Source organism: Artibeus jamaicensis, unplaced genomic scaffold (genome assembly GCF_021234435.1).
Source record: "Artibeus jamaicensis isolate MK-2021 breed Jamaican fruit bat unplaced genomic scaffold, CSHL_Jam_final contig_3230, whole genome shotgun sequence".
NCBI classification, from domain to species: domain Eukaryota; kingdom Metazoa; phylum Chordata; class Mammalia; order Chiroptera; family Phyllostomidae; genus Artibeus; species Artibeus jamaicensis.
Genome location: NW_026521764.1, coordinates 6,918,929 through 6,943,825, shown reverse-complemented (window position 1 = coordinate 6,943,825; position 24,897 = coordinate 6,918,929). Strand labels below are relative to the sequence as shown.

General features: G+C 45.7%; 1 protein-coding gene across 4 annotated transcripts in view; it reads left to right on the top strand.

Annotated features, from left to right (window-relative positions):
• SCRN1 (secernin 1) overlaps positions 1 to 24,897 on the top strand; it is a 58,832-nt gene that overhangs the window by 20,239 nt on the left and 13,696 nt on the right. For all 4 annotated transcript variants that reach the window (XM_037126488.2, XM_053663622.1, XM_037126486.2 and 1 more), the window contains exons 2-6: positions 2,274 to 2,433; positions 13,532 to 13,713; positions 18,765 to 18,967; positions 21,335 to 21,529; positions 23,645 to 23,810. In XM_037126488.2, the coding sequence (XP_036982383.2) occupies positions 2,275 to 2,433; positions 13,532 to 13,713; positions 18,765 to 18,967; positions 21,335 to 21,529; positions 23,645 to 23,810 (905 nt within the window). In that variant the 5' untranslated portion in view covers position 2,274. The remainder of the gene's footprint in view (positions 1 to 2,273; positions 2,434 to 13,531; positions 13,714 to 18,764; positions 18,968 to 21,334; positions 21,530 to 23,644; positions 23,811 to 24,897) is intronic.

Here is a 24,897-nt window from a genome sequence, read left to right as displayed (position 1 = left end):
ACAATCAAACCCCAAATAAAACATCTTACAGTCCTGTAGCCTTGACAGTTTGTAAACTATGTTGTCCAACATCATGTCTTTTGATACTCATGATAAACTTGTGTGCTGGGGCAAAACTTCTGCAGGAGAGAAAACCTAGGCTCAGAGAGGGAAAGTGATTTGCTCAGGGTCACACAGTTGTATTTAGGTAGTGGAGCTGAGATTCAAATCCCAGTTGCTTTTCTGAGAACATTACTTTACTTCTCACTTGCAGTTTGGATTTGTAAGATAAAATACATTTAAGTTGGGTGACTAATGACACAAATATTATAGTTGGCTTGATAGAGAATGTTTGTTGAGTGCCTATGACACGGGGGCAGGGGAAAGAGCAACTGTAGTTGGGTGGCTTGGCTCCTGCCCTAAGGGAGCTTTCTGTGGAGAGGAGGCAGTACACTTACAAGCAACAAGTGCACATTATCCTGAAAGGAACTGGATACCGTAGTGCTTATGGATGCTGAGAAATGACCAAGGTTTTTTTTATAGATGGTTTTTTGAAAGAAAAAATCTGATTTTGAATCAGATTTTTTTCAGATATCCACAAAAACTAAGAGAAGGGCATTCCTTCTAGCAGGTGCAGACACATGGTGAGAAGAAAGAGTTGTAGAGAGTTAGCTGTGGTTTGTCAGACTATTAACAAAAGAGAGCTGAACACTGGCTCATTATTTATTGAAAGTCTACCCTGCAGAAGACATTGTGTAGAGCTGGGTTGACAGCAGTATGTGTGAAGGAGACATGGTCCTTTCCTTCATGCTGCTTAGACTTGGGGGTGGGCTGGGGTCGGGGGGGGGAGGCTAACTATTGATTGTTGGTAATAAAATAGTTACTCAACATTTCAGATTTGATTGTATCATCTGGCATCATAAATTAGCATGGCACTTGAGCTGGTATGTGAAGGAGCAGTAGTTAACGAGGCAGATGGTTTTGGTGCAGGGAGCAGGGACAGAAGAGTTCAAGAAAGAGGGTGCAGCCTATGCAAAGGCCCTGGGCATGCTGGAGGGTCAGGAGAAAGGCCTGTGTGCCAGAGATGAGAGAATGGAGGGGTGTGTGGCCGGAAATGAGGCTGGGGAGGGGGCCTGAGCTCCATCAGACGTTGGTCTTTCTTCAAAGACCTTTGGGAAACCTGTAAAAATTTTTAAGCAGAAATGACATGAAAAAAATCTTCCTGTTAAAAAGATCACTTTGGCCACAGTGTGGAGGATGTTCTGGAGGGGCAATAATAGCTGTTATGAAGCCACCGCTGGGAAGCTACAGCAGTGATCCAGGCTAGAGGTGAGGGTGCAAGGGGTGGGTTGTGGAGGTAGAGAGAAGTGGACAGTTTCCATGGAGACTTAGGAGACTGAACCTACTTGGTGGCATGTTAGCCAATAGAGAAGCAGATGGTAAGATGGTTCCTGAGTTCTCAATATTCTTGTGGGCTGGATGTGGAGCTGGTCATGCAGTGGGAACTTCGGAAGTGGGACCGGCTTGGGGAAATGACAGGATCTGTTCTGGGTATCCCATAGGCAGTTGACTTGGGAGAGCAAGCAGATAACTGAGCTGCAATTACAGGTGTGGGCCACTGGCATGTAAGCAACAAGGGTAGGTCTGAGCGGGGAGAAGTTTCCCCAGGGAGAAGAGAGCATTAAAGGAGGAAAGAAGGATCGAGCAGGGAGGGTGCTCAACGAGCAGGTAGAGGAGAACCAGCCAGTTGGAGAGCTGGGAGGGAAACCAGGATGTGCTTGAGTATTGTGCCCCTGAGACCGTGTAAAAATATATAAAAAGGGGAGTCTCTTTCAACCTAAATTTAGACCCATTTCCACCATCACTCCAAAACCTATTACATGGCAGCCAGGCACCCCTAGATCTGAGGCACCTCAGTGGGGCACTGTCACAAGGCATGTGTACTTATTTCTTTGTTGCTATGGCAGACTGCAGCGAGCGTGTGCATTCTTCCCGGAACAATAACCTACTTTCCCTTCTCTGACGTCACTGCACTTTTGGCTGGCACTGCCGCCTGTTGCCACTGGAGCTCGTTTAATCCCATGGAATACTAAGCATTATCTGGTCTTGGTGGCTTTGTAATTCTACTCCAGGCACCCCACCTTCAGTTGCCAGCTGGGATCTCCTAATGAGCTAGATGCACACAGTTCAATACGGGGACCACATCACCTGATGAAATATGCTAGAATTCACCGTCGGCGTGTGCCACGTTAGACCCACTTCCACTCTGTCTCTGATGTCTGCTCTCTTTTCAGCATGGCTGTTGCCCCTCCAAGCTGCTGTTTGGTGGCCTTCCCACCGCGTGCTAAGGATGGTCTGGTGGTATTTGGGAAAAATTCAGCTCGGCCCAGGGATGAAGTGCAAGAGGTTGTGTATTTCCCAGCTGCCGATCACGAACCGGGGAGCAAGGTGGAGGTAAGTGATGCGTTGCAGTCTCTCGGGGAGCCTGTGTTCTCTTCCTCTTGCCTGGCCCGGCATGCCTTCACTTCTTTCCTGGAGGCTGCTCACTGGTCTGAGCTGTCACACCGGCTCTGTTGATTCCCCTTAGCGTTAGGTTAGTTTATAGCCTTCAAAACAGGGTCATATGGGGAAGTCTGTGTTTGCTGCTATGGCCCTTATTTTGTAATTAAGTAAAATATTTACATGGTTCTGAAGTCAAGTCTACAAGGCACAGGCACACTTTGGAGATGTTGTAGGTTTAGTTCCAGACCAGAGCAATCAAGCCAATGTCTTTTGCTGGTGGAGTATATGTCCTTCATTTTGTAAAAACATAACCTCTGTTGAGTACTAGGTTGATTGGGGGTGATCTCTTTGGAAGTTATATAAATGTGTAATCACTGTGTTGTACACCTGAAACTAAATATTATTGTGTGTCAGCTGCCACTGAGAACAAAAACAAAAAGACAGCAACAGGTGTGAAGCACAGCAAAGCGCAGCATAATAAACCCAGGGATGCCTGTGTGTTCCTAGAAGTCTAGCTTCTGTTTTTCTCCTCTGCTCCATTTCCTTTTTCGCCCATTGGTAACCATGCTTGGAAAGTTTTCTGGTTGATTCTTTCATTAAAAAGTGACCTGTGTGGGGAATGAAGTACACACACCTGCCGTGCATATCCACCCAGGCCCTCTCCTCCTTTCTCGGATGAACGGTAGCCTGTCCTGTGCACGCACTTCTCTTCGTTTCGCTTTCTTCAACTAAAACCAGATCTTAGCGATCACTCCACGTGGCACACAGAGATGTCTTCATTCCTCATTGAGAGCTGCATGGTGTTCCGTTCTGTGGTTGTGCATTGTTTAATCCATCCCATGTTGCCAGAAACATGGGTTGTTTCCAGTGTTTTACTGTTATGAACAGTGCTAAAACTTTATCTGTCATGGTGTCTGGCCTTGGTTTATGTGTTTTCATTATGTTTAAAAATTATTCATCAATTTCTATTTTGAGTGCTTAAATAAAACAGTTTTTGTCAGTATTTCTTTGGGATCAGTGCCTAGAAGTGTGTTTGCTGGTCACAGGGTAAATAAGTGTGTGTTTTTGTTAGATATTATCCAACCTCCTTCCGGAGGTGGTCTACCGTTTTGCATCCCCACCAGCAATGTCTGACCACCTTCACTTTTCTGTATTCCCAGAGTATGTTGTCAAACTTCTACGGTGATTATTTTGTTAATTTTACATTTTGCTCTTTTACTAACATTCTTTCACTGGTTATGTCCACTCTTGTTATCAATTCTTTTGGGTTTTCCAGGTATATTGCTATAACACCTGCAAATGGAGATAGTTTGATTGCTCTTTGTTGACTCTCCCATTATTTTCTTGTCTGATTGGACAGTGGCTTGGGTTCAATGTTAATAGTGGTGGAGATAGTGGGCTTCTCTGCCTTTGTGCCTGCCCTGCGTAGGGCACCCTCCAATGCCTCCCTGTTAAGTAAGACTCTGGCTTTGGGACCGAGAATTACATAGCCCTATCAAGTTTAAAAATATATATCAATTCCTATTTAAAAAATACCAGGAATAGGTGTTAAATTTTGTTGAAAGTTTTTTCAGTCACTTAGTAGCCATCTTGGATTCAGATTGTCATAGCATCCCAGTGCTTGTATTCAAGTCACCCTTATTTTACTTAATAATGAACCCAAAGCACAAGCAAGTATAGTGATGCTAGCACTTTGCAAGTGCCAAAGGGAAGCTGTAAAGTGCTTCCTTTAAGTAAAAAAGTGAAAAAGTTCTCGACCTAATAAGGCATTTTATCATGTCACATCACCACAAGAAGAAGGGTGAGTACAGTCCGATAAGATACTTTGAGAGAGAGGCCGCATTCACATAAGTTTTATTATAGTATATTGATTTTTTCAAATGAATGTTTACTGTATTCTTTCCATTACCATTTAGTCCCTTTAAACTCCCTTCCCCCCACAGTCATCACACTGTTGTCCATGTCTATGAGTCCTTTTTCCTTTTTGCTCAATCCCTCTACACCTAACCCCCTGCCTTAGCTGTCATCTGCTCTCCGTCTATGAGTCTGTCTTTATTTTGCTTGGTAGTTCAGTTTCTTCAGTAGATTCCACATATGAGTGAAATCATATGGTACTTGGCTTTTTCTGAGTGGCTATTTCACTTAGCATAATATTTTCCAGGTCCATCCATGCTGTCACAAAAAGGTAAATCTTTCTTTTTTTATGGCTGAGTAGTATTCTATTGTGTAAATGTCCCATGGTTGTTTTATCCACTCATCTACTGGTGGACACTTGGGCTGCTTCCACATCTTGGTGATTGCAAATAACACTACAATGGACATAGGGGTGCTGATGTTCTTTGAATGAGTGTTTTGTTTTAATTGTTTTAGTTTATCATTAGTTATTGTTGTTAATCTTTTACTGTGCCTAATTGATAAACTTGTTCTAGGTATGACTGTAAAGAAACTAAAATGCTGTGTACATAGGTTCAGTGCTGTCAGACACCTGCTGGGGGTCTTGGAAGGTATACCCTGCAGAATAGAGGTGACTATTGTATAAATATGTCTGAAATAAATACTTTACAAAAATCTGTTTTCCTTTTTGGGGGACAGGCTAGTTAATTAATATTTTAGTGCCATGGTTATTTTCATTTTAGGAAATAGATTCTTTGCACTAGTTAGCCCCTGGTGTATTATTACTCGAATACACCATAGGTTAAATTGTGTCTCTTGCATAAATAGGTGTGGTCTGATACACCCCAGAACTAGTGTCTCGGGCAGCTCTGCCCTCTTTGTGAGTTGCATGCCTGTGTCTTGAGCTGCCTCTGCACCTTTCCACATTCATATTCTGCGGCTGAAATAACCTCACCTGTCCGAAACCAAGTTCATTTTCCCCATCCCATTTGCTGTTTCCTCTGACAGTTCCATTGCTTGCCACACAGTTTAATCTGGAAACAGGAGGGAAACATTCCCACTCGTCCCCTCGTGCACAGGGACAGCTGTCACTGAGTCCTGCTGCTTCCTCTCCTGGGTCCCCATCTTCCCCACCACCCCCATCTTGTTCAGACACACCCCCTCTCCCTTCCACAATCTGCTTACGGGTGCCCCAGCCTCTTTGTCCTGGAGTCTCATCCCTTTTGGGGTCACCAGGTTCTTCCCCGGAGCACAGCTCTGTCACTGCCTTGTTTAGAACCGCTGGGCTGTGTTTACAGGCTGAGAGCCCAGGCTGCTTTGTACGCCATCCGGGACCCCACCCAACTGGCACCCCACTCGCTCTTCCTTTCTCTCCTCTCTTTCAAATTCAGAGACTTATTTTTTTAGAGCAGTTTTAGGTTTACAGAAACATGAGCAGAAAGTACAGCGAGTTCCTATATATAACCCTGCACCACCCCCACCCCCGCCTCCCGGTTTCCCTGATTACGAACATCATGTCTTGGTGCGGAACACATTTTGCCATGGCTGAGCTAGCACTGACACCTGCCCCAGTTTACTGAAGGTTCACCCTGGGTGTTGTGCCTCCTAAGGGTTTGGACGGTTGTGTAATGGCATGGGGCCGCCCTTACAGTGTCCTCTAGAGCATTTCCACTGCCCCGGAAGTCCTCCGTGTCCCGCTATTCATCCCTCTCCTCTCAGCCCCTGGCGACCGCTGGTCTGCTCACTGTCTCCATCATTTTGCCCTTCCTAGAATGCCGGGTAGTTGGACACATACAGTATATAGTCTTCTCATATTGTCGTCTTTCACACGTCTTGGTAGTGCATTTCTTTCCAGTGCTGAATAATAGTCCATGTCTGGGTGTCCCGCAGTTTATTTTTTCTTCATCTGTTGAAGGGCCTCTTCGTTGCATCTACGTTTTGCTAGCAATGAATACGTTGCTATGGGCATTTGTGTGTAGGGTTTTTTTATGGACATAAATTTTTAATTCATTTGGGCAAAGGTACCATTTAATGTAATTTTACATTTTTTTAGATTTTATTTATTTACTTTCAAAGAGAGGGGAATGGAGGAAGGAAGAAGGAGAAAAACATCAATATAAGAGAGAAACATCAGCTGGCTGCCTCTTGCACACCTCCAACTAAGGACTCGGCCCACAGCCAGGCATGTGTCCTGACCAGGAGTCGAACCAGCAACCCTTTGGTTCACAGGCTGGCACTGAATTCACTGAGCCAACACTAGCCAGGGCTAATTTTACATTTGAATAGGTAATTCAGTGATTACCCATTCAAATTAACTGATTAAGTGATACAAAAAAAGTTCATGGTGAGAAGTCTTACTCCCCCTTCTTCCAATCAACTCGGATTCCATGTTATGTAAACCTTTCTGTCAATTTTTTGCATCCCCTCATGGTGCTTTATGCAAATGGCATAAACGTGAACACTTAACCTTTACTTTTTTTTTACAAAAGTAGCACATGATATACATTATTCTGAAACTTGATTGTTTAACTATATAATTTTAAACTTATAGAAAAGGGCTACAATGTGTTTTTTTTTCCTCAAGCAATGTTCAGAATGTTTAATAACATTCTGAAGGGATGTTTAATATCTGTACATAAAACATATATATGTTTTTACAGCTGATAGTCCATTATGGAGATAATCCACAATTTATTCAATCAGTCCTCTACTAGTAGGCACTTGGACCCTTGGCTAGTCTAGCAAGTATCGCTGCAAAGAACTTTGCACACAGGTCATTCCATGCATGTGCGGATATAGCCATGGATACATGTCTGTACAGAATCACTGGGCCATAGGGTAAAGTTTTTGTAGTACTTGACCTCCATAAGCAATTTCTACTTCTATTGTCATTCTTAGTTTTCCTCTCATAGCTTACCCTGTCGGCCCCAGCTACACCGAGCCGCTCGCCATTTCTAGAACAAACAGCACACTGGTATGTCTCTGTGCTGTTGCTTTTTCCATCCTTTCCTAAAAATGTCCTCCTTTCCCCTCTGGTCAAGTACTTGGTAGACTCCTACGCATCCTTTGAAGCCCCAGCACTGATATCCCTCCTTCCCTCCCTCCCTGTCACCTGCCAACCTTCTGTGAACATGCAGCACTTTGTGCCAGTGTAAATCCAGTGAAATTTACAATCACCTGAACCTGGAGGGATGCGCTCTGGCCCAAGGACAGGCTCCTGTGTTGCCTTCTCCATTTACTGCATCTTGGGTCCTTGAGACTCAGTTTCCCCATTTTCCAGGTGGAGATCATAACCCCACTGGGACAGGGATTTTTGTGAAGCACACGTCAGCTGACATGTGAAAGATGATGTAAGCTCTAAGGAGAACATTGTGCAGAGAGTGTTTTCTTTTTTCAAGAACTGCCTAATGTCGAGGGACTCTGAGATCCCAGGTCTCGGTTCCTCCTCTCTTTAGCATGTGTTTCTGAGTCTGCTCTGCAAACTTAGCCGCACACCTTTCAGTCCCTTGCAGTCACACCTGTAACTTGTTCCCAGTGCAGAATGATGGGTTCTTTTCCATATTTGGGCCTGTGAGCCCCAAGAGCTATCATGAGACTTTCGTAACAGCCCTCATCAGCATATAGAAATTATTTTTTAACGATGAAGAGTGAGAACTTCCCACAAAAACCCATTTAAACATTGCATATTCTGCAGTTTTCCTAGAAATGTCACACTTGAGTGGTGAGATCCCAGAAAACCGTCTTCTGAGAATAACCATGTGCATAAAGTCATCCTGATTACTCATCCACTCACCACCCACCCTCCCAGCTGGCCCTAGGTGGTCTTCCCTTCCAATTTGTCCACCTCACCACCCTTCACCCTCCCCTCAGTCTGGCCACCTATCTGCCCATCCATCCGTCATCTACTCTATGCCAAGTTCACTTTGCTTGAGACTGCAGGAACAAGAGATCGGGTCCTCCAGCCCAGAGTTCCGCAATTTTTGAAATCGCATGGCACGTTTCCGTTCAGATGCACAGTTGGCAGAAGGGAACACTTTATGTTCTGTAGTCTTTGTCCTGTGGATTCTGGGTTTTTAACAATGCCTCTTTGGATTATAGAGTAGGGTGGGTTGTGAGAGCCCCTTGGTCCGAGGGGGCTGTGCTCCTGTGCATCACAGGACTCATCCCAAGTGGGCCTCAAACCCTGCCCCTCCCCACCCAGCAGGCGTGAGGAAGCAGAGGAGTGATTTCCTGCCTTGTGTGTGTGTGCGTGTGCATGCGTGTGTGTCCACAGCTGGGGGGTGGCTTCATGCTTATGTTGTTGAACCTTCTTTTTAGGACAAATATGCATCCCACTAGAATGCTGTTCCAGAAAAACAGTGGATTTTAACTAAGGCATACATTATTTATACTTGGTGCCCAAGAAAATAATTACACCACAATTTGTGGAGAAAGTTAAATAATGGAGGTGACATTGGTTAATAACATTATATAAGTTTGAGGTGTTCAAGTTTACAGTACTTCACCGGTATATTGCATTGTGCACTCTCTGCCCAAAGTCAAGTCTCTGTCCGTCGATATACATGTGACGCCTTTTACCCTCTTCGTCCTCCCTGACCCCCTCCCCCTCTGTAACCACCATTCTGTTAGAGACAAAAGACAGAATTCTTGATAACCAAGTCAGGTTTGACACACGTGGTTTTTTGAAAGTGTCTCTTATTATTATATAATAAATCTCATCTCCATTACTTCTGCCCTTTCAAGCTTTTGTTGTTTCCATTTTTATCTGTTTTTGTTTGTTTGTTTTGTTTTCTTCCTTCCCAGGAACAGGCTTTAGGGAAATAAAAAGCAGTTCTTTGAAAATGTGGTTGACACCTTTTGTCTTAAGACTCATCTACATCTTAAGGGCACATTTTCAAAACCAGTCAAGTAGTAGGCAAGACACTGGGATAAAAACATGAAAAAAAAAAAACCCCAACCAACCAACCAACCAAAAACTCTATGATAATTAGCAATGCTGCTATAAAGTTGCAAATGTTTCTAAAACTAGAAGTATTTCTCTAATGCATCCCTTTTTCCTCTCCTGCCCTGAGAACCCCGTCTGACTCATCAGCTGGCTTCCCAGTGGTTTTTGCTGGTGGTGCCAGGGTGGGGCCCCCACCTGGGTACAGTAGGAGAGGCACAATGGCTGCGCTTCATGGACTGAAATGCCCATTGTGTGAGGTCCTCTACCCCTCCTTTCCCTGGGCGATGTCCCGAAAGAGTGTGTGTTGGAATGTGCAGGGGGTAGGAGACAGCGTGAAGCTGATTTTGCTTTTTCCCTTCTGAGACAGTCACTCGAAATAATAGAGGACTTGCTCTGCAGAAGAATTGTCTTTTGTCTTTGTCCCCAGTGCCCTGTCGAGGTCCCTCTTTTCATCTTCCAACCTGGCATGTGTCCCCAGGAGCTACCAGAGAGTGTGGCAAGCTTGAGTCAGGCAGTGCCTCTAAGTAAAACCTCTGTGATCAGACAGTCCTGACGTCTAGAAGCATGCCTCCCCACGCTCCCCGCTCTGGGCTCTCTCTCACTGCTGTGCGGCTTTGGCTCCCTGAAGTCACACTTGCCAACAGATTTGTTTTACTAAAGGCTGGTGAGGAGCGGACATGGGGCAGCAAGACAATTTGCTTGTCACTTTCACAGCTTAATACCCAGAGCGGATGCTAGAACTCTCCCTGTAAAGATCGATCTTTTAAGTGGTGAATGTTTTCTTTTTTCTTTTTCTTTTCTAATAGAAATTCAGCTAGGAATTTTGACTGGGGGGGCCGAAATATTTTTGCCACATTTGCTTTTTTGGATTCTTTTTTCCTGGTGACACTTCCGCTACCTCAAATCCTACTTACTCCCTGCCTCTTTAATAATGTGGCCAACGTGAAGGCCATTTTAAAAACGGCCGCCTGCAGTGTTTGCGTCCCAGGTGGCTGACTTTGCAAAGGTTAGCTAATTACATTGTGTGTAAACATTCCTCATTTTCAAGGTTTTCTCCCAAAGTGGGATTTTAAATAACCCATGTATATGAGACATGCGTGGCCCTTCTCCCCATCTCTGTCCCATCCCCCTGGGTGGGATTAGTCAGATTTCAAATGCAGCAGAGAATGTGGGAATTGCAGCCACAGAAGGCCCATGTTGGGCCCCAGCCTCTGTAGTTAGTTCATGACAAAGCTGCCCGAGGGGCAGGTATTAGGGGCTCACTAAGGTTTGGGGGCACACCCCCCATCTCCATCTCCCTGCCCCCCTGCTCTGTAGCTGGTGAGGCGTTCCGGGCCATGGCTTTCAGCCCGGTGCTTAGGAGAGACTGATTTGGTCCATCTGGCTGCTTGGGGATCTCCTTCCTTCCTCCTCATTCTGAGTTTGGCCTGGAGAGTGTCAAGTTGGCTGCATGTATCGTGAACTCCCACAAAGACCATATGTTCTTTCTGATTCAATGTTCAACATTTTCCTCAGTCATTACTTACTGAGTTCTTGCAGTCCTGGGACCCAATGACATCAGAATAGATCCCCTAAGTGGTATAATGTCCCTGCACCGTGAACACACCTTTGACATCCCCGCCCCCTCCCCAATCTGTCTCCTCTCAGGCTCTTTACCTCTGTCCAGAATCATTTGACCTTGATGTCCGGCTCATTTTTCAAGATCAACTCAAATGTTACCTACTTGGTAAAGCCTCTGACCACTTGGATGTGTTTCCTTTTTCTTTTGAATCTCTATTATGTTCCCTCTGCCCTTTGTTACTTACTCATTCATTCATTCATTCATTCACTCATTCATTCATTCATTCATTCATTCAAAAAATGGTGCATCAATGGCTCGAATATGCCAGGCTTGGGATATGTCCATAAAATAGATCTCCCTGCCCTCAGAGAGAGACTATACATACACAGTCCAGGCAATGCATCACTCAGTTAGACGGTGTTTGGGAGGGGCAGGACGGGATGGACTGTGCAAAGAACAAGCAGAGCAGGGCTAGGTTGACCAGAAGTACCAGGGGGAGGAAGGGGCAAGGTGCAGTGCATAGTAAGTAGACAGGCCTCAGTGACACTTACGGAAGCTGGCCTGGTGGTTACAGGAATTTGCACTTGTGCCTTCTTCTTTCCCAACCACAAGGACAGGGAGTGGACAGATCACTGATTTATCTGCCAGCAGCACTCAGCACACAATGCCGGGTGTAATAACTGGTGGAATTCAACAGTGTATTTGAGGGCAAAGTAGTAAACCCATTTTCTATTTTCACTTTTTTCCTGCCATTAAAAAAACTGTGATAAATTTGTGCTTAAGAATCTGACATTCCTCTCCTCCTTACTCATTCTTTTCAAGACTGACTTAGTCACTGGAGCTCAGTGTGCACAGGGGCTTGGGGAGTGTGGGCCAATGCCTGGACTACTTTTACGTAAAAGAGGGCGATTTCAAGATACAAACTTCAATTACATGTAGATGAGCACAGAGGACCCTAGCTTGTTTACTGCTTTTGCCAGGTTTTGCTCTAAATCATTTTAAAAGTAAATGACTTTTGGCAACTGAATAGAGGCAAACATTTCGAGAGCATATTTTAGTATCAGTTTGCCAAGATAAACTCCAGGTTGTCTTGACAACCTCCGGATTTAATGGGCTTTCAGTTGACAAATATTTGTCGAGTGAAATAGCATCATCCCAGGGCACAACAACATCTACTGTGGCTTGCAAAGAGACAGGTGTCACGTGACCAATGAGTGTGCATTTCAGCTCTTACCTACGGTCTGAGATTATGGAAAATCAATGCAGAAGAGCTTCCTGGGCTGCACTTAGCCACTATAATTGGGTCTTGAGTCAAAAACAGATCTAAGGCTGCAGTCGATCCAATGCTCTCAGCTTCCTAGTTTACGGTGTAAATGGCTGCGGTGGTTGATAAAAGCCCTCCCCTGAGGGCTGCAGCGCTGTGTGTAAGGTACAGCCCTGAGTTCTATACTGCACCCACCCAAGAGTGTGTCGTAGGCTGATAGAGTGTCAGTGTCGGGAGGCCCCTTTTGGATAACCTGGGTCAGTTCTCCAGCAGCGTTTTCCCAGGTGGGAAGGGAAAGGAAAGAACCCTCAGGGAAGGCGCTCAGATGCCCAACCCCAGTCCCATGCCTGTTCTTCCATTTGCCTCTCAACACACCTTGACCAGTTTTACTGTTTTCATGCAGATGCCCAACCCCAGTCCCACACCTGTTCTTCCATTTGCCTCTCAACACACCTTGACCAGTTTTACTGTTTTCATGCTTCCATGAAAGATTTTGTAGGAAGCAAGAGTTCTGGGACTATAGAGACTTTAAAAGAAATAGTTTGATCTAGATTAGCTCATGCCCTTTTTCCAGGTACAGACACAGCCCCTTGAAGAAGGCAAGACACACAGGCCTATGTGGCGTGCCCTCAAGTTCTGACAGTAGCTAGAAATTTGCCTCTTGGGGATGTTTCCTCATGTGTCCACCTCCGGGGCTCAGTGTGGGGATCAAATGGGACAGAAAGGGAAGTACAATGTATAAGAGAGTGTGCGTGTAATGCATGAGCTACGTGTAAGGTATTATCTTATTCTCTTCCACCACTAGAGTGATTATGTGGGTTGTCAAACTGTGTTCCAAGGAGTTCTAGGGATCATCTCAGGAGGCTTAGGGACCTCCCGTCTTCAGACAAAGCGTCTTCCCTTTTATCTGTCTTCTATGTCAGGCTTCTAGATCAAATTTATTTTGTAGATAGGGCGCTGTAGTATCAACAATCTTTGAAGGCCACTGATAGAGAAGGATTTTTGCAAATGAGAATCAATAGTTGTTTGTTAGAACTGCTGGTGCTCATCTGTGTCTACTGAAATGACTAGCCACTGAATATTCAGATTGGCTGGATGCCTGGCTCAGGAAGACCACCACTGATGTAAGCCTTATGGACCGATTGGCTTGAACTGACGAGTCTAGAAACTGGTGACTGGCAAGGCTGAAGGTCACTGTGGAGACCTTGGAGCTGCACTGAGTCTTGGGGTGTCTGTCTCAAGGCATTTTATTTTATTTATTATTTCATTTTAATTTTGTTTGCCAGGCTGTTTATAACTGATGTGGTGGTTCAGTGTAAGCACCAAGGTGAAAAATAAGTGGTACCTGACAGGTGTTGGCTCTTTCTTTCCTGTCTTCATTTTTTAGTGTACTTACATTTCAATCGACCAAGTTCCCAAGACCCATGCCATTGTGATCAGCAGACCCGCCTGGCTTTGGGGGGCAGAAATGGGAGCCAACGAACATGGAGTGTGCATAGCCAACGAAGCCGTCCATGCCAAAGAGCCGGCCACTGAGACAGAAGCCTTGCTGGGGATGGATCTGGTCAGGTACTGGTACTGCTCGGTGACTCTTTGAAACTACTGCCCAGGACAGGTGGGGGGGGGGAAGCATTCATCTCCCTCCAAACCTCATGTTTTGTAATACAATCCTCCTAAAGAAAACGCGTGCCATTTGATATAAACTTTGAGGTGTGACAAAAAAAGAGAGAGAGAATAGATTACAGTGGAATATTATTCTAACCCCCCCAAAAAATCAAGTACTGATACATACTGCAACATGATGAATCTCAAAAAATTATGCTGAGTGAGAGCAGCCAGACACGAAAGGTCACATATTGTGTGATCCCATTTCTATAGAGTACCCAGAATAGGCAGACTTGTGGGAAGGGAAAGGAGGCCGGTGCCCGGAGAGCGGGAGTGACCCCTAATGATCTGGGCTTCTTTCCGAGGTGTGGGATGTGTTCTAAACTTGGGCCTTGGCGATAGTTGCACAACGTGGTGAATATGCTAGAAACTAGTACACTGTGTATTTTGAATGGGTGGTTTATGATATTTGAAACATATTTAAAATCTGTAAGAGAAAAAGGACGTATATAAAATCCATGAAATACAAAGGACAGAAGACTGGAGACCAGTTTCCCCCTTTCTCCTCTCCCTCTCAGTCAGGCTTTCTTCCTCTCCCTGCTCTTCCAACCTCTGTGCAGCAGAAGGGGTCGGCAGGACAGGGGTCTTTGTCTGCTTATTCATCACTGTGTCACTGCTCCAGGAATCACGTGCCTGGCACATAATGGGTAATCAGTGACTGAGTTTGGAATGAATGGCTAAAATAGAGGGTAGGCTGGGATGGAATGACATTCTGAAATGGCTTTTTTTTTCTCCTGAGATAGTGAAACGCATTAGAGTCATGGGCAACATTGAAAGGAGACTGGGCAGGGAGCTGGGGCCCTTGGTGTTTGGTGCAGATACACCAAGTCATGTCACCTCTCTGGGCCCCGGTTTCCTCGTTTGTCCAGTGTGAGTCCTTAGATTGGATGCCATCTAATGGACCTCCCAGAGCTAACATTCTGTAAGAAGGAACAGCGATGTTCCCATTTTGTAGGCAGTGTAGGGCGAAGTTGCACATTTTCTCAGAGACCTCTGTGTCCCATAGCTTCTGCCAAGCGGTGGGTAGGTCTGTGAGTCGCCCTTTTGGTATCACATTGTCTTTGTTATGCCTTCCTCACCGTCTTTACTTTTCCAGGTTCTTACAGACTTAGGGGAGCAGGTCGTCCTTTGAGCTGGAGAAGAGGAAAAGCCTCATATTTATAATCAGTTTTCTCTTGATTAACAGAATGAAACCTACAGGATAACAACAAGTTTTAAGCTTCTGTTTTGACAGCTGTCCCAGTATTTTTACTACCATCCTTTCCAGAAATCCTGCAAATGAAGAGTTAACAGTGAAAAATATTACCCTTTTAGGCTTCATGTACAGTCTTGCCTTTTGAGTTGCCATTATATTTGTGCTATGGGATTCACAGCACTGGTGAAAGATGACCATTTTAATGGTTGATTTCTCTGGGATGGTGGAAGAGAATTTGTTTTTTCTTCAAAGCCTCTGATGTATCTTTTAAAGATGATCAATCTGTACTACTGGATAGCTGCTTTGTGCTAGACTCCGTTGGCACATGAAGAAACTCAAAAGCTTCAAAGAGACTTTTAGTCTGGTGGCAGGAAGAAGACAAGAAAATTGAGCAAGGCATGGTTTTCAGACCAATTTAAGATAACAGTGGGAGAGTCGTGCTTCAAGGCTTTGAGGTCTGTAGCCACACGCATGGCATGGAATCCTAGGGAATGGCCCTCAGCAAACCCTGTGGGCTGCCCAGAGACTGTCATGGGCTGCGTGTGTGTGGGAATGCTTCGAGAAGGCCGAGGGATGTAGACAGAGACTAGGCAAAAGGTTTCACACCCCATTCCCCCCCCAAGTCAATGCAGCCCTTAAGCTCCACTTACTTCCTTTCAGCTCTCTGGCTGAAGGCTGGTAATCTTTCAATGCCCCAAAGGTCACGAACCCAAGAGAGACCTTGCAGACTCCTTGATTGTGGGGAAAATGGAAGGTTACAGTTGGCCCTCAGCATGGGTTTGAACTTTGTATGGGTCCACTTACACGTGGATTCTTTTTTTTCAATCAGTACTGTAAATGTATTTCCCTCACAGTTTTCTTAATAACCGTTTCCAGCTTACTTTATCATAAGAATACAGTATATAAAAGTATAATATACAAAGTGTGTGGTAGTCAACTTTATGTGTATGTTATTAGTAAGGCTTCTGGTCAGCAGCTGGCTATTAGTTGTTAAGTTTCGGGCAGAGCCACAAGTTGTGTGTGGATTTCTGACTGTGTAGCTATTGGTGCCCCCAGTCCCCAGGTTGCTCAAGGGTCAAGCGTATGTGCATCTGCATCCCCCTAAGAACACACCCCCATAAGGGAAGGGGTAGGGACCATTTTCATGAGTGATTATATATCCATGGTAACTTCAGTTATAACTTAGTTTACCTTAATTGGGACGCCAAGGGGCAGGGGTCTCCCTGCTGTACGGGGGCATGGCTATCGGAAAGGTGAGCAAGTGGAGCTCCTCAACGCGGGGGCTTCAAGCAGGACAAGTGCAGATGAGACTCATCTTCTTTAGTGAGATGTGCTAACATTTCAGGAATGGGCTCTATGCACTTGACATACCTGTAAGGAAGTCAGGGTCCTGAAGAGGGCTTTGCCCAAGGATTTAAAACAAGAATGGAATGGAGAAAAACTAATTCTGAGACCTAGAAGAGCCTGGACCAGCCACCTACTTCGAAAGGACTAAAATCGCACTGGAGGCTGATGTCAGAGCGAGGCTAACCTTGGCCCAGTTAATTTCACCCCTTTCCCTGCCCCTGTCACACCTACTGCGAGGTCAGCAGCCAGTGTGAATTAGGTGTGGGGGCCAGAAAGGTGCCGTTTTCGTTTTGAATCTTGTGAACCTGCCCCACCCAGGAAGTGACACTTGTGAGAGCTGTAGGACAGGCCTCTGGGTGCCGTGTGACCTCTGGCCCCAGGTTGCTGTGACCCTGGTGCATATTCACCTCTCAGTCTCAGGTGGAATGGGAAACCTCACTGTCACTCATGGCCCTGGGACTGAGAGGTTGTCCTGTCCCTGTCCCTGTCCCATGGCAGGGAGACAAGGTGGGACAAAGGAATATCTCTTTTTTTCTTCTCGGCATGAGGCATAAAATTGGAATCATCCCTGTGGAAGTGTGAATGCAAGTACTAGGGGTCTCATTGCGGAACGGGAACAGGCAGAATAGCAGGAGAGTTGAGTTAGAAAGTGCAAAAGAGAAGTCACAGCCCCCAAAGGTGGGGGATTGCCCCAGCCAGGCATCTACAGGCTCCTGGCACTTTTGCATGGGCAACGGGGTGCCTGGGGACAGGGATCTGCCTGGAGTGCAAGTATGAGGCAGGGTGACCAAGGACCACCAGGGACCTGTGGGGAGGAGGAAGGGGCCAATCTGGGTGCACACCTCCAGGTTGGGAGCGGTGCTTATAGTGCATTGGTCTGCTTTGGATCCTCAGGATAAGATGAGCATTTACTTCTCTGGCTGCTTTTTGTTGGCACCCACCACCAGAGAGCCAACTTACTTTCGTCTTCTAATGGGTTTATTCTTTCATCACTCACTGTAGGTCTTAGTGTATAGCTTTGCAAATCTGCCTTGGCACCAAGTCTTCCTAAATAAGCTTAAAGTGAGAAATGCCAAGTCAATTGACATATAGTAGTTATCTGACTATGAAGGGAGGCCTATTACAAGAATAAATCCGTAGGCTGTAACCTTTTCTTCTCCCTGGCAGTACAGTTAAATGAATGTCCCATCAGGAAGAATCGGGCTGGGTGAGCGTTAGTGGTGATTGCTCCTCCAGCTGTGATTTTCCCGAAGCACTGGCCGGTGCCACCCTTGTAGCCAGCCAGTCCATCACCTTGTTCTAAGACCCTGTTTCTGCCACCAGAATTTGATTTGAATGAAGAAATGAATAAATGGACATTTCCTGAGTACTCAGCATGTGCGGTCCTCTTCCAAATCAGCCAGGGAGGGAAGTCATACTGTTTCCACCGAATGGATGAGAAGATCAAGGTTTGGAAAGGTTGAGTTACTGAAGGTCATACTGCCCGTGGAGGTCATACAGCCGGAAGCTGGGCTCCTTTATTTCTCAGTTGTTTGTTTTTCTGCCATGAAGTGTCGCCTCTCAAAACTTACTGATCACTTATGCGGTCCTGGGTGCTTGTGTTACATAGTTTCATGTTCATTATCTCACAAAACCCACCCTCCTAGCAACCCAATGATATGGGCACTTATTTCATAGGTGATGTGAAACTGAAGTTCAAGTGTGTTGTGTAACTTGCCCAAGGTGGCACAGAGGGCAAGATCTGTGCCCTCTTTAAGGGGTTTGATAATGGAAGGGCGGGGAGGAGACTGTGGTTTCACTTCAGAAGAAATACGCACTTTTTGATAACTGAAGCTGGGAGCTACCCCAGCAGGCAGTAGGCTGATGGGCAGCAGGATAGTTGAAAAAGGGTTGGTATCGACCTTGTCCTAACCAGCAGCCATTCCTACTGAGCTCTCTGAGCCATTTATATGCACCGGAGACAATGGCTGGCTATAGAGCACCTTCATTACTAACCAAAAACACCTGGTGTAGAATAAGAGCGAACATGGCTGCGCTGGGCAGAGAGTTCCTTTTGCCCAGAGGCAGGAGGGAGAATGAGCCAACAAAAGGGGTCTTGCTAAGCATTAGGGCTGAGCTGGCAGCTCGGCAGGTGTGTGGGAGACAGAGCTGGGAAAGAGAAAGGGAGGCAGCGGAGCCACTGGGGTCCTGCCTCTTCTGTGTGGGCGGGGGCTGCCCACAGACAGAGAACACCCCCACGACTATGAACCGAATGCGTGTGGGTGCTGCCCACTTGTTTGCATATTGGCCTGCGTAGTTAACATACGTACACGTGTTGGCACACTTCATAACTCAGCCTCATCCCAGTCTTTGGTCGCTATGGTAACGATCACATGGTACAAAATGATTGAGGTGTACCTCTGCTTTCCATCAGGCTTGGTTTGGAAAGAGGGTCAACAGCTAAGGAAGCCCTTGATGTCATCGTCGCCTTGTTGGAAGAGCACGGACAAGGCGGGAATTATTATGAAGACCCAGCCTCCTGCCACAGCTTCCAGAGTGCTTATCTGATTGTGGACCGTGAGGAGGCCTGGGTGCTGGAGACCGTGGGGAAGTACTGGGCTGCTGAGAAAATCACAGGTGAGTGGGTGCAGAGGGCGAAGCAGGAGCTCCGCCGCAGCAGTGGGGAATCAAGCCCGTTGTTCTCCGTGGCCCGCGTCAGTCAGTGGTCAGGGTTGCCATGGACAACGGCGTGTGGTGTCCCAGAAAAGGCCGCCCCATGGAGGCAGTGAGATCTACCCGTGGTTTCCTGACCAAGCCGTGCACGGCTGCGTCTGCCTGGAGGAGGGGAGGTTTCTTCTTCTCGTAAGGGTGCAGAGTGGCATCTCAAAGCCCTCTCAGAGCGTGTCCACCCACGGGTGCCCCGCATATGGGTGCAGGCGTGTCTGCCTGCTCTACTGCCACAGAAGTTACAGGGCTGGAGTAGCTGGCGTGGCCTGCCAGGTCCCCAAGCTTCCTGCGATGCAGGAACTTAAACCTCCCCTAAGGGAACCTCTCTCCAGATGAAGTCTTTTTGTCAAATGCTTCCATGGAGAAGGCTATTGGTCCTTGCTGAAAAACAACCATATTGCTTTTAAGTAGAATGTAAAACTGTTTGATCTATAACTGTACTTTAAAAGCTTATTCTCATTTTTAAATATAACTTAAAAACCTACCTTATCAAAATGAATGTTGTCTTTCACTAAATAATTAAATTAAAAAAAACCCCGTGCTCTGACTGGTGTGGCTCAGTTGGTTGGGTGTCATTCTGCAAATCGAAAGATCGCCAGTTTGATTCCCTGTCAGGGTACATGCCTGGGTGGTAGGTTCGGTCCTTTTGGGGGGGCGTGTGTGAAAGGCAAACAATCAATGTTTCTCTTTCTGTCTTTCTTTCTCCCTCTCTCTCTAAAAACAAATAAATAAAATCTTTAGAGAGAACCCCCAGCCATTCCTGGATTCATTGATTTTATGTCCTCTCGTCTCAGCAGTACTGTGATTGCAGTAGGGTTTAATGAACTCTGGCCCGCAAGCGCTAACATTCTTGAAAGCAAATGTCTATTATAAATCAGTCTTCTAGGAAAATAACGTCTGTAGAGTTATTTATAAGACTTAAAAAATATCTTAGTGTGGATAATGTCAAAATCACTTACTGCCCTGGCTGGTGTGGTTCAGTGGATTGAGCGCTGGCCTGCAAACCAAAATGTCACTGGTTCGATTCCCAGTCATGGCATGTACCTGGGTTGCGGGCCAGGTCCCCAGTAGGGGGCACATGAGAGGCAACCCATCCATGCATCGATGTTTCTCTCTTTCCCTCTTTTTTACTCTCTCTAAAAATAAACAAATAAAATATTTTAAAAAATCAAATATTTAGGCCAAAGAGGGCCTATTTTTTATTTTCATTAAAAAATAGTTTTAGACTATGGTGTCGTCTGAAAAGATGAATGGCAAAGGACATCAGCCAGGAAAGCTTACTACAGAAGAGCACACCAGCGAAGCTGAGAGGCTCCAAGAATGCAGTCCCGCCCTGCCCTGCCTCCAGGAGCTGGATTCAGGCAATAAGGGCTTTACTGCAGCTTGAAGACTGGGCGCTCTCTCTCTCTCTCCCTACTTCATTCTCCAAGAATTTAGAAGATCAGCATGCTACCTGGAAGAAGCAGCAACTTTGAATAAACGTTCTGAGCTACAAGTGATACCTTTGTAGTGATCTGGACATCATCTTGAAGCTTGAGGGTCAGGGTGTCCTCCCTCAGGCTTTGGAGAAACCATAGCAAGGCTTCCAGCACACAGGGGGATCGGTCCCTTAACACTCATTCTTCAAGGCGGAGTGTATTCAGAAAGCAAACATGTCTGATTCCAGACTTCCTTAGCTACACTTACTATATTTTTATGAGAAAAAAATTCCCATGGAGTTTTCTCCCATGCACACGTGACACACTTCTGTCTATTCCCAGGTGAATTATGTTATTTTAAAACTATTCATGATCAGTATCACTATGTTTGTCTAAATGTTGGGACCTGAAAAAGTAGTTGAATGAAGGAGTATCATATTTGTATTTATATGCAGAGGGTGGTGCTGTACGACGTTCTTTGGGTAGAGCAAGACTAAATTTTGGGGAGCAAGATTCTCTACAGTGGCTACATTCACAAGTCTTGTTAGTAGCTCAATACCTTTTTCAAAGGACCTTCTACTTTTCCTGTAAGTAGTAAATGCTTGGGGTTTACGTAGCCAGAAGGAAAGGTTTCTTTTTGACTATGAATTAAAGAGCAAGTGAGCACTGCTCTTTTACAAAGTGATAATGCCAGTCAGGATGGGTCAAACCTTCTGGGAGAGCTTCTCAGAAGAGGAACAAGGATCATCTGTTTCCATCTTCAAAAATGGAGCTTGTTGCATCCCTGTAGTTAAAGTCAGGTTGCAGGGGAGAGGGTGCCTGTACATTTCCAGCTGACTGGTCTGTGCACTCTCTGCAGAGGGAGTCAAGTGCATCTGCAATCAGCTGTCACTCACCACGAAGATTGACGCAGAGCATCCTGAGCTCAGGAGTTATGCTCAGAGTCAAGGCTGGTGGACGGGAGAGGATGAGTTCAATTTTTCCGAAGTTTTTTCTCCAGCCGATGACCATCCACACTGCTGCGCAGGCAAAGACCTCTTAGAAAAGCAAGAAGGTGAGTTCTTCCCTCACGATTCTCCCTCTCTTACCTTTTATCTCGCAGTGATTTTAGAGAACTTGTCTGAATTCGGGGTGAGCGGCGTGGCAAGGAGGGGGAAAGAATAGACCTCGTGTATAGAGTGCAACTTGTGCTAACGTCCTTGATGTTCAGGCGAGATGACAACTTGCACTTATTCTCACATGGTGCTTTCTCATCCATGAAGGCTTCCCGCCGCCATTGTGATACTTGTTGCAACCATTCTTATACCTCAACGTTTATGTGTTTGACTTAACTTCTTTCTGATTCTCTCCTCCTGCTGGGCCTTGAGGGCAGGGGTGTTGTCTTTTACTCCTCTTAGGATCTTATTGTGCTGTGTGTTGTAGTCCTTTGTTCTGTGAACATTTATTAAGTTAACTGTTGAATTGAATTTTCTTCATGAGCCCTCTGTCTCCCACCCAACTGTCTTGGTAAACACAGTGATTGGGTAGCTCGTTACTTTTGTGCCGGAGTGGAAACCTTTCCAAATAAACCTTAAAGGGCCACATTTTATATTTGCTAGTGAGACATGTGTTTTGTTAAGTCAAGCCAAAGCTTGACTAACAAATAATCAAAATTATTTAGAATAGGGGTCCACAAACTATGAGCTGCTATCAGCCACCTGTTTTGTAACTAAAATTTTATTGAAACACAGCCACACCTGTTGATTTATGGCTGCCTCTGTGCCACAGGGGCAGAGGTGAGCAGTTGCCAACAGGTGAGTAACAACGGAGACTGTATGGCCCATGAGCCCAAAATATTTATCTGGTTCTTTAAGAAAGAGTTTGCTGGGCCTTAATCTAGAAGAACATGTTGAGACTTTTGCTATAGAACTTAAAGAGTATATTCTGAGCAAAAAGGTCAAAAGTATCTGTAAATAATTAAAAATGGGAACTCAAAAAACACCCCCTCAAAGTTTTAATCTAAAAAAGTTGCTTGATGAAAGGATGTAATACCAAGTATGAAGTTGTCCTGCCGAAACATCACCCCTAAATCTGATGATGCCTGCACATCCAGCTCCTAGTTTACAGTAAATGCACGGAGTGGGTAAACATATTAAATGGGGCCATGGGGGTGCCAGCTGCCAAGTTCAGACCCAGACACTGTGCAGGAAGAATGGTCCAACAAGTAAAATGTCAGTGGGATTAATGACAGGCAGAGTCTAAGAGAGGTTTAAGAGACATTGTCAACTTATTGGATCCTGATTCAAATCAATAACTCATGTATGACACAATGATGAAATTTGAACACTGGGTACTTGAAAAAATCAAGGACTTACTATGAATGTTTTTAGGAGTGACATTAGAGTTGTCGGTAGAGATTTACAAAGAGGATGTGAGTTGCGTTAGTGAACGTCAAGGTACCTTCTCCCTGAGAGATGCATTGATTCCCTCTTTGGAAACACAGTCTGAGAGAATCGAGTTTTAATGAATTATAACCAGAGGGAGAAAAAGTAGAACTGGGGTCAAGGATTTGTTTGTTTATCTACAGTCAGAGCCAAGAGTTGTAAGGACTCTGACTATTCTAAATACCTCTCTGTGCATGTTTTCCTCTGCAGAGAGGTCATTTCCAAATATAGTAGTGGTTCTAACCAGAAAGGGTATGTGAGCGCACTTGAACTTGGTGGGCTGTGCATGGTTTGCATGTACCTTCCTGTGGATGTCCTTCTCTTGTGTTACTATGCCGGCTGAGGTATTGCTAAATGCTGGATCAAAGAAACCCCGGAATACTGTGGCTTAAAGAAAATGGAAGTATATTTCTCTCCCATGGTATAGTCCAGATGTACTTGGATAGTCCAGGGCTGGTAGGTTACCATGCTCAACACATGGCTTCCATTAGGGATCCACTTGCTGGCATCTGCCAGCCAGCAAGGAAGGGAGCAAAGGAGAGTGAAGGGCAAGCATCCCTCTTTATGACAAGGAAGTCGTACACATCATTTCCGCTTGCCTCCCATTGGTCAGGATTTGTGCTATGGTCAGTTATGTCCCCCAGATATCATTTCAGGAGTTATATTACAAACAAAGGGAAAGGACCAAATGAATTTTGGCTCACAGCCTGCCACAGTTATATCTCCCGCAACCTCTCTCTTTACAGAAAGCATCACTGTGCAGACTATGATTGACGTCTTACGGGACAAAGCCAGTGGCGTCTGCATAGACTCCGAGTCTTTCCTCACCACGGCCAGCGCTATGTCTGTCCTGCCCCAGAGCAGAAGCTCACCATGCATCCACTATTTCACTGGGACCCCAGACCCTTCCAGGTTCGTCTGAGACACAGTCATGTAAGCAGAAAGCACGAGCTACCCCTGAAAGCTGGTCCAGCAAGTGCACACTAGGTTCCCGCACTGCCTTTTGTACAGCCAAGTCACAGTGTTTAGTCGGCCTTAGTGTGGCCAGCACAGCACAAAGAGCTCAGATTAAGGGGTGGTCTTGGCTTTAGTCACATAGCATTCATCACAATCATAGAATCCAGTGGTTTTAAATTCAGCAAACACATATAGAATATCTTTCATAGGCCAGGCATTGTGATGTACTTGGGGGATGCAAAGCCAAACCAGATGCAAGGCAGAGCGATTATAGGAATGCCCAAGGTTTATCAAAACAACCACTACCTCTGAGTTAGAGGACAAAGCACATGGGAGCAAGTTCGAGTGCACTGGTCAGTGCTTTTACACATTGTATTTTAAGGGGTTGCTTCCTGCCTGTGAACTTCACCAGAGAGGTAGTGCTTTTTGGGTACTGGAGTCCAAATGTGTACAAGGAACGAGGTGGCACAAAGGAGATGACCAAGAGGAACACTTCGCAGAGGAAGGAACTCTTGAGCATGGGGCCTTGTCGGAAGAGTAGGAGTTTGTTAGGGACAAAAAGCAGGAAAGACATTGTGGGTAGAGGGAACAGTGTATGCAAATGCATAGAGGCATGAAAGCTTGTCTCCCAGTGCTGGTGACTCAATGGCCTCTTGGTGAGTACTTGCTGCTGGTGCGTGGGGGTACACGTGGGCCTGGGAGGTATATGGAATGCTCTGCCAAGTTTCGGGGCCTGTTGTTTAGGGAGCAGGAGCCTTTGAAGAAATGGGTTGAACTGAAGAGTGGATGTACCAGCCCCCCCTTTCCCGGTGTCAGATGCCTGCTGTCCCAGTACTCAGAAGGCAGGTCTTTGTGACTCCAGGACCCTGAGATAAAGGAACACTGCTTCCTAGGTTGAAGTACATGGCCTAATGCGGTGAGAGAAACAACCTGGGACATAGCCTTCAGGTATTTAAAATCTAAGATTTCAAGTAACTTTAAAAGCAGATTATCCTTGGGTCAAGCAGGAAGGCCTTAAAGAAGATCAGGACCTTTCCGGAAG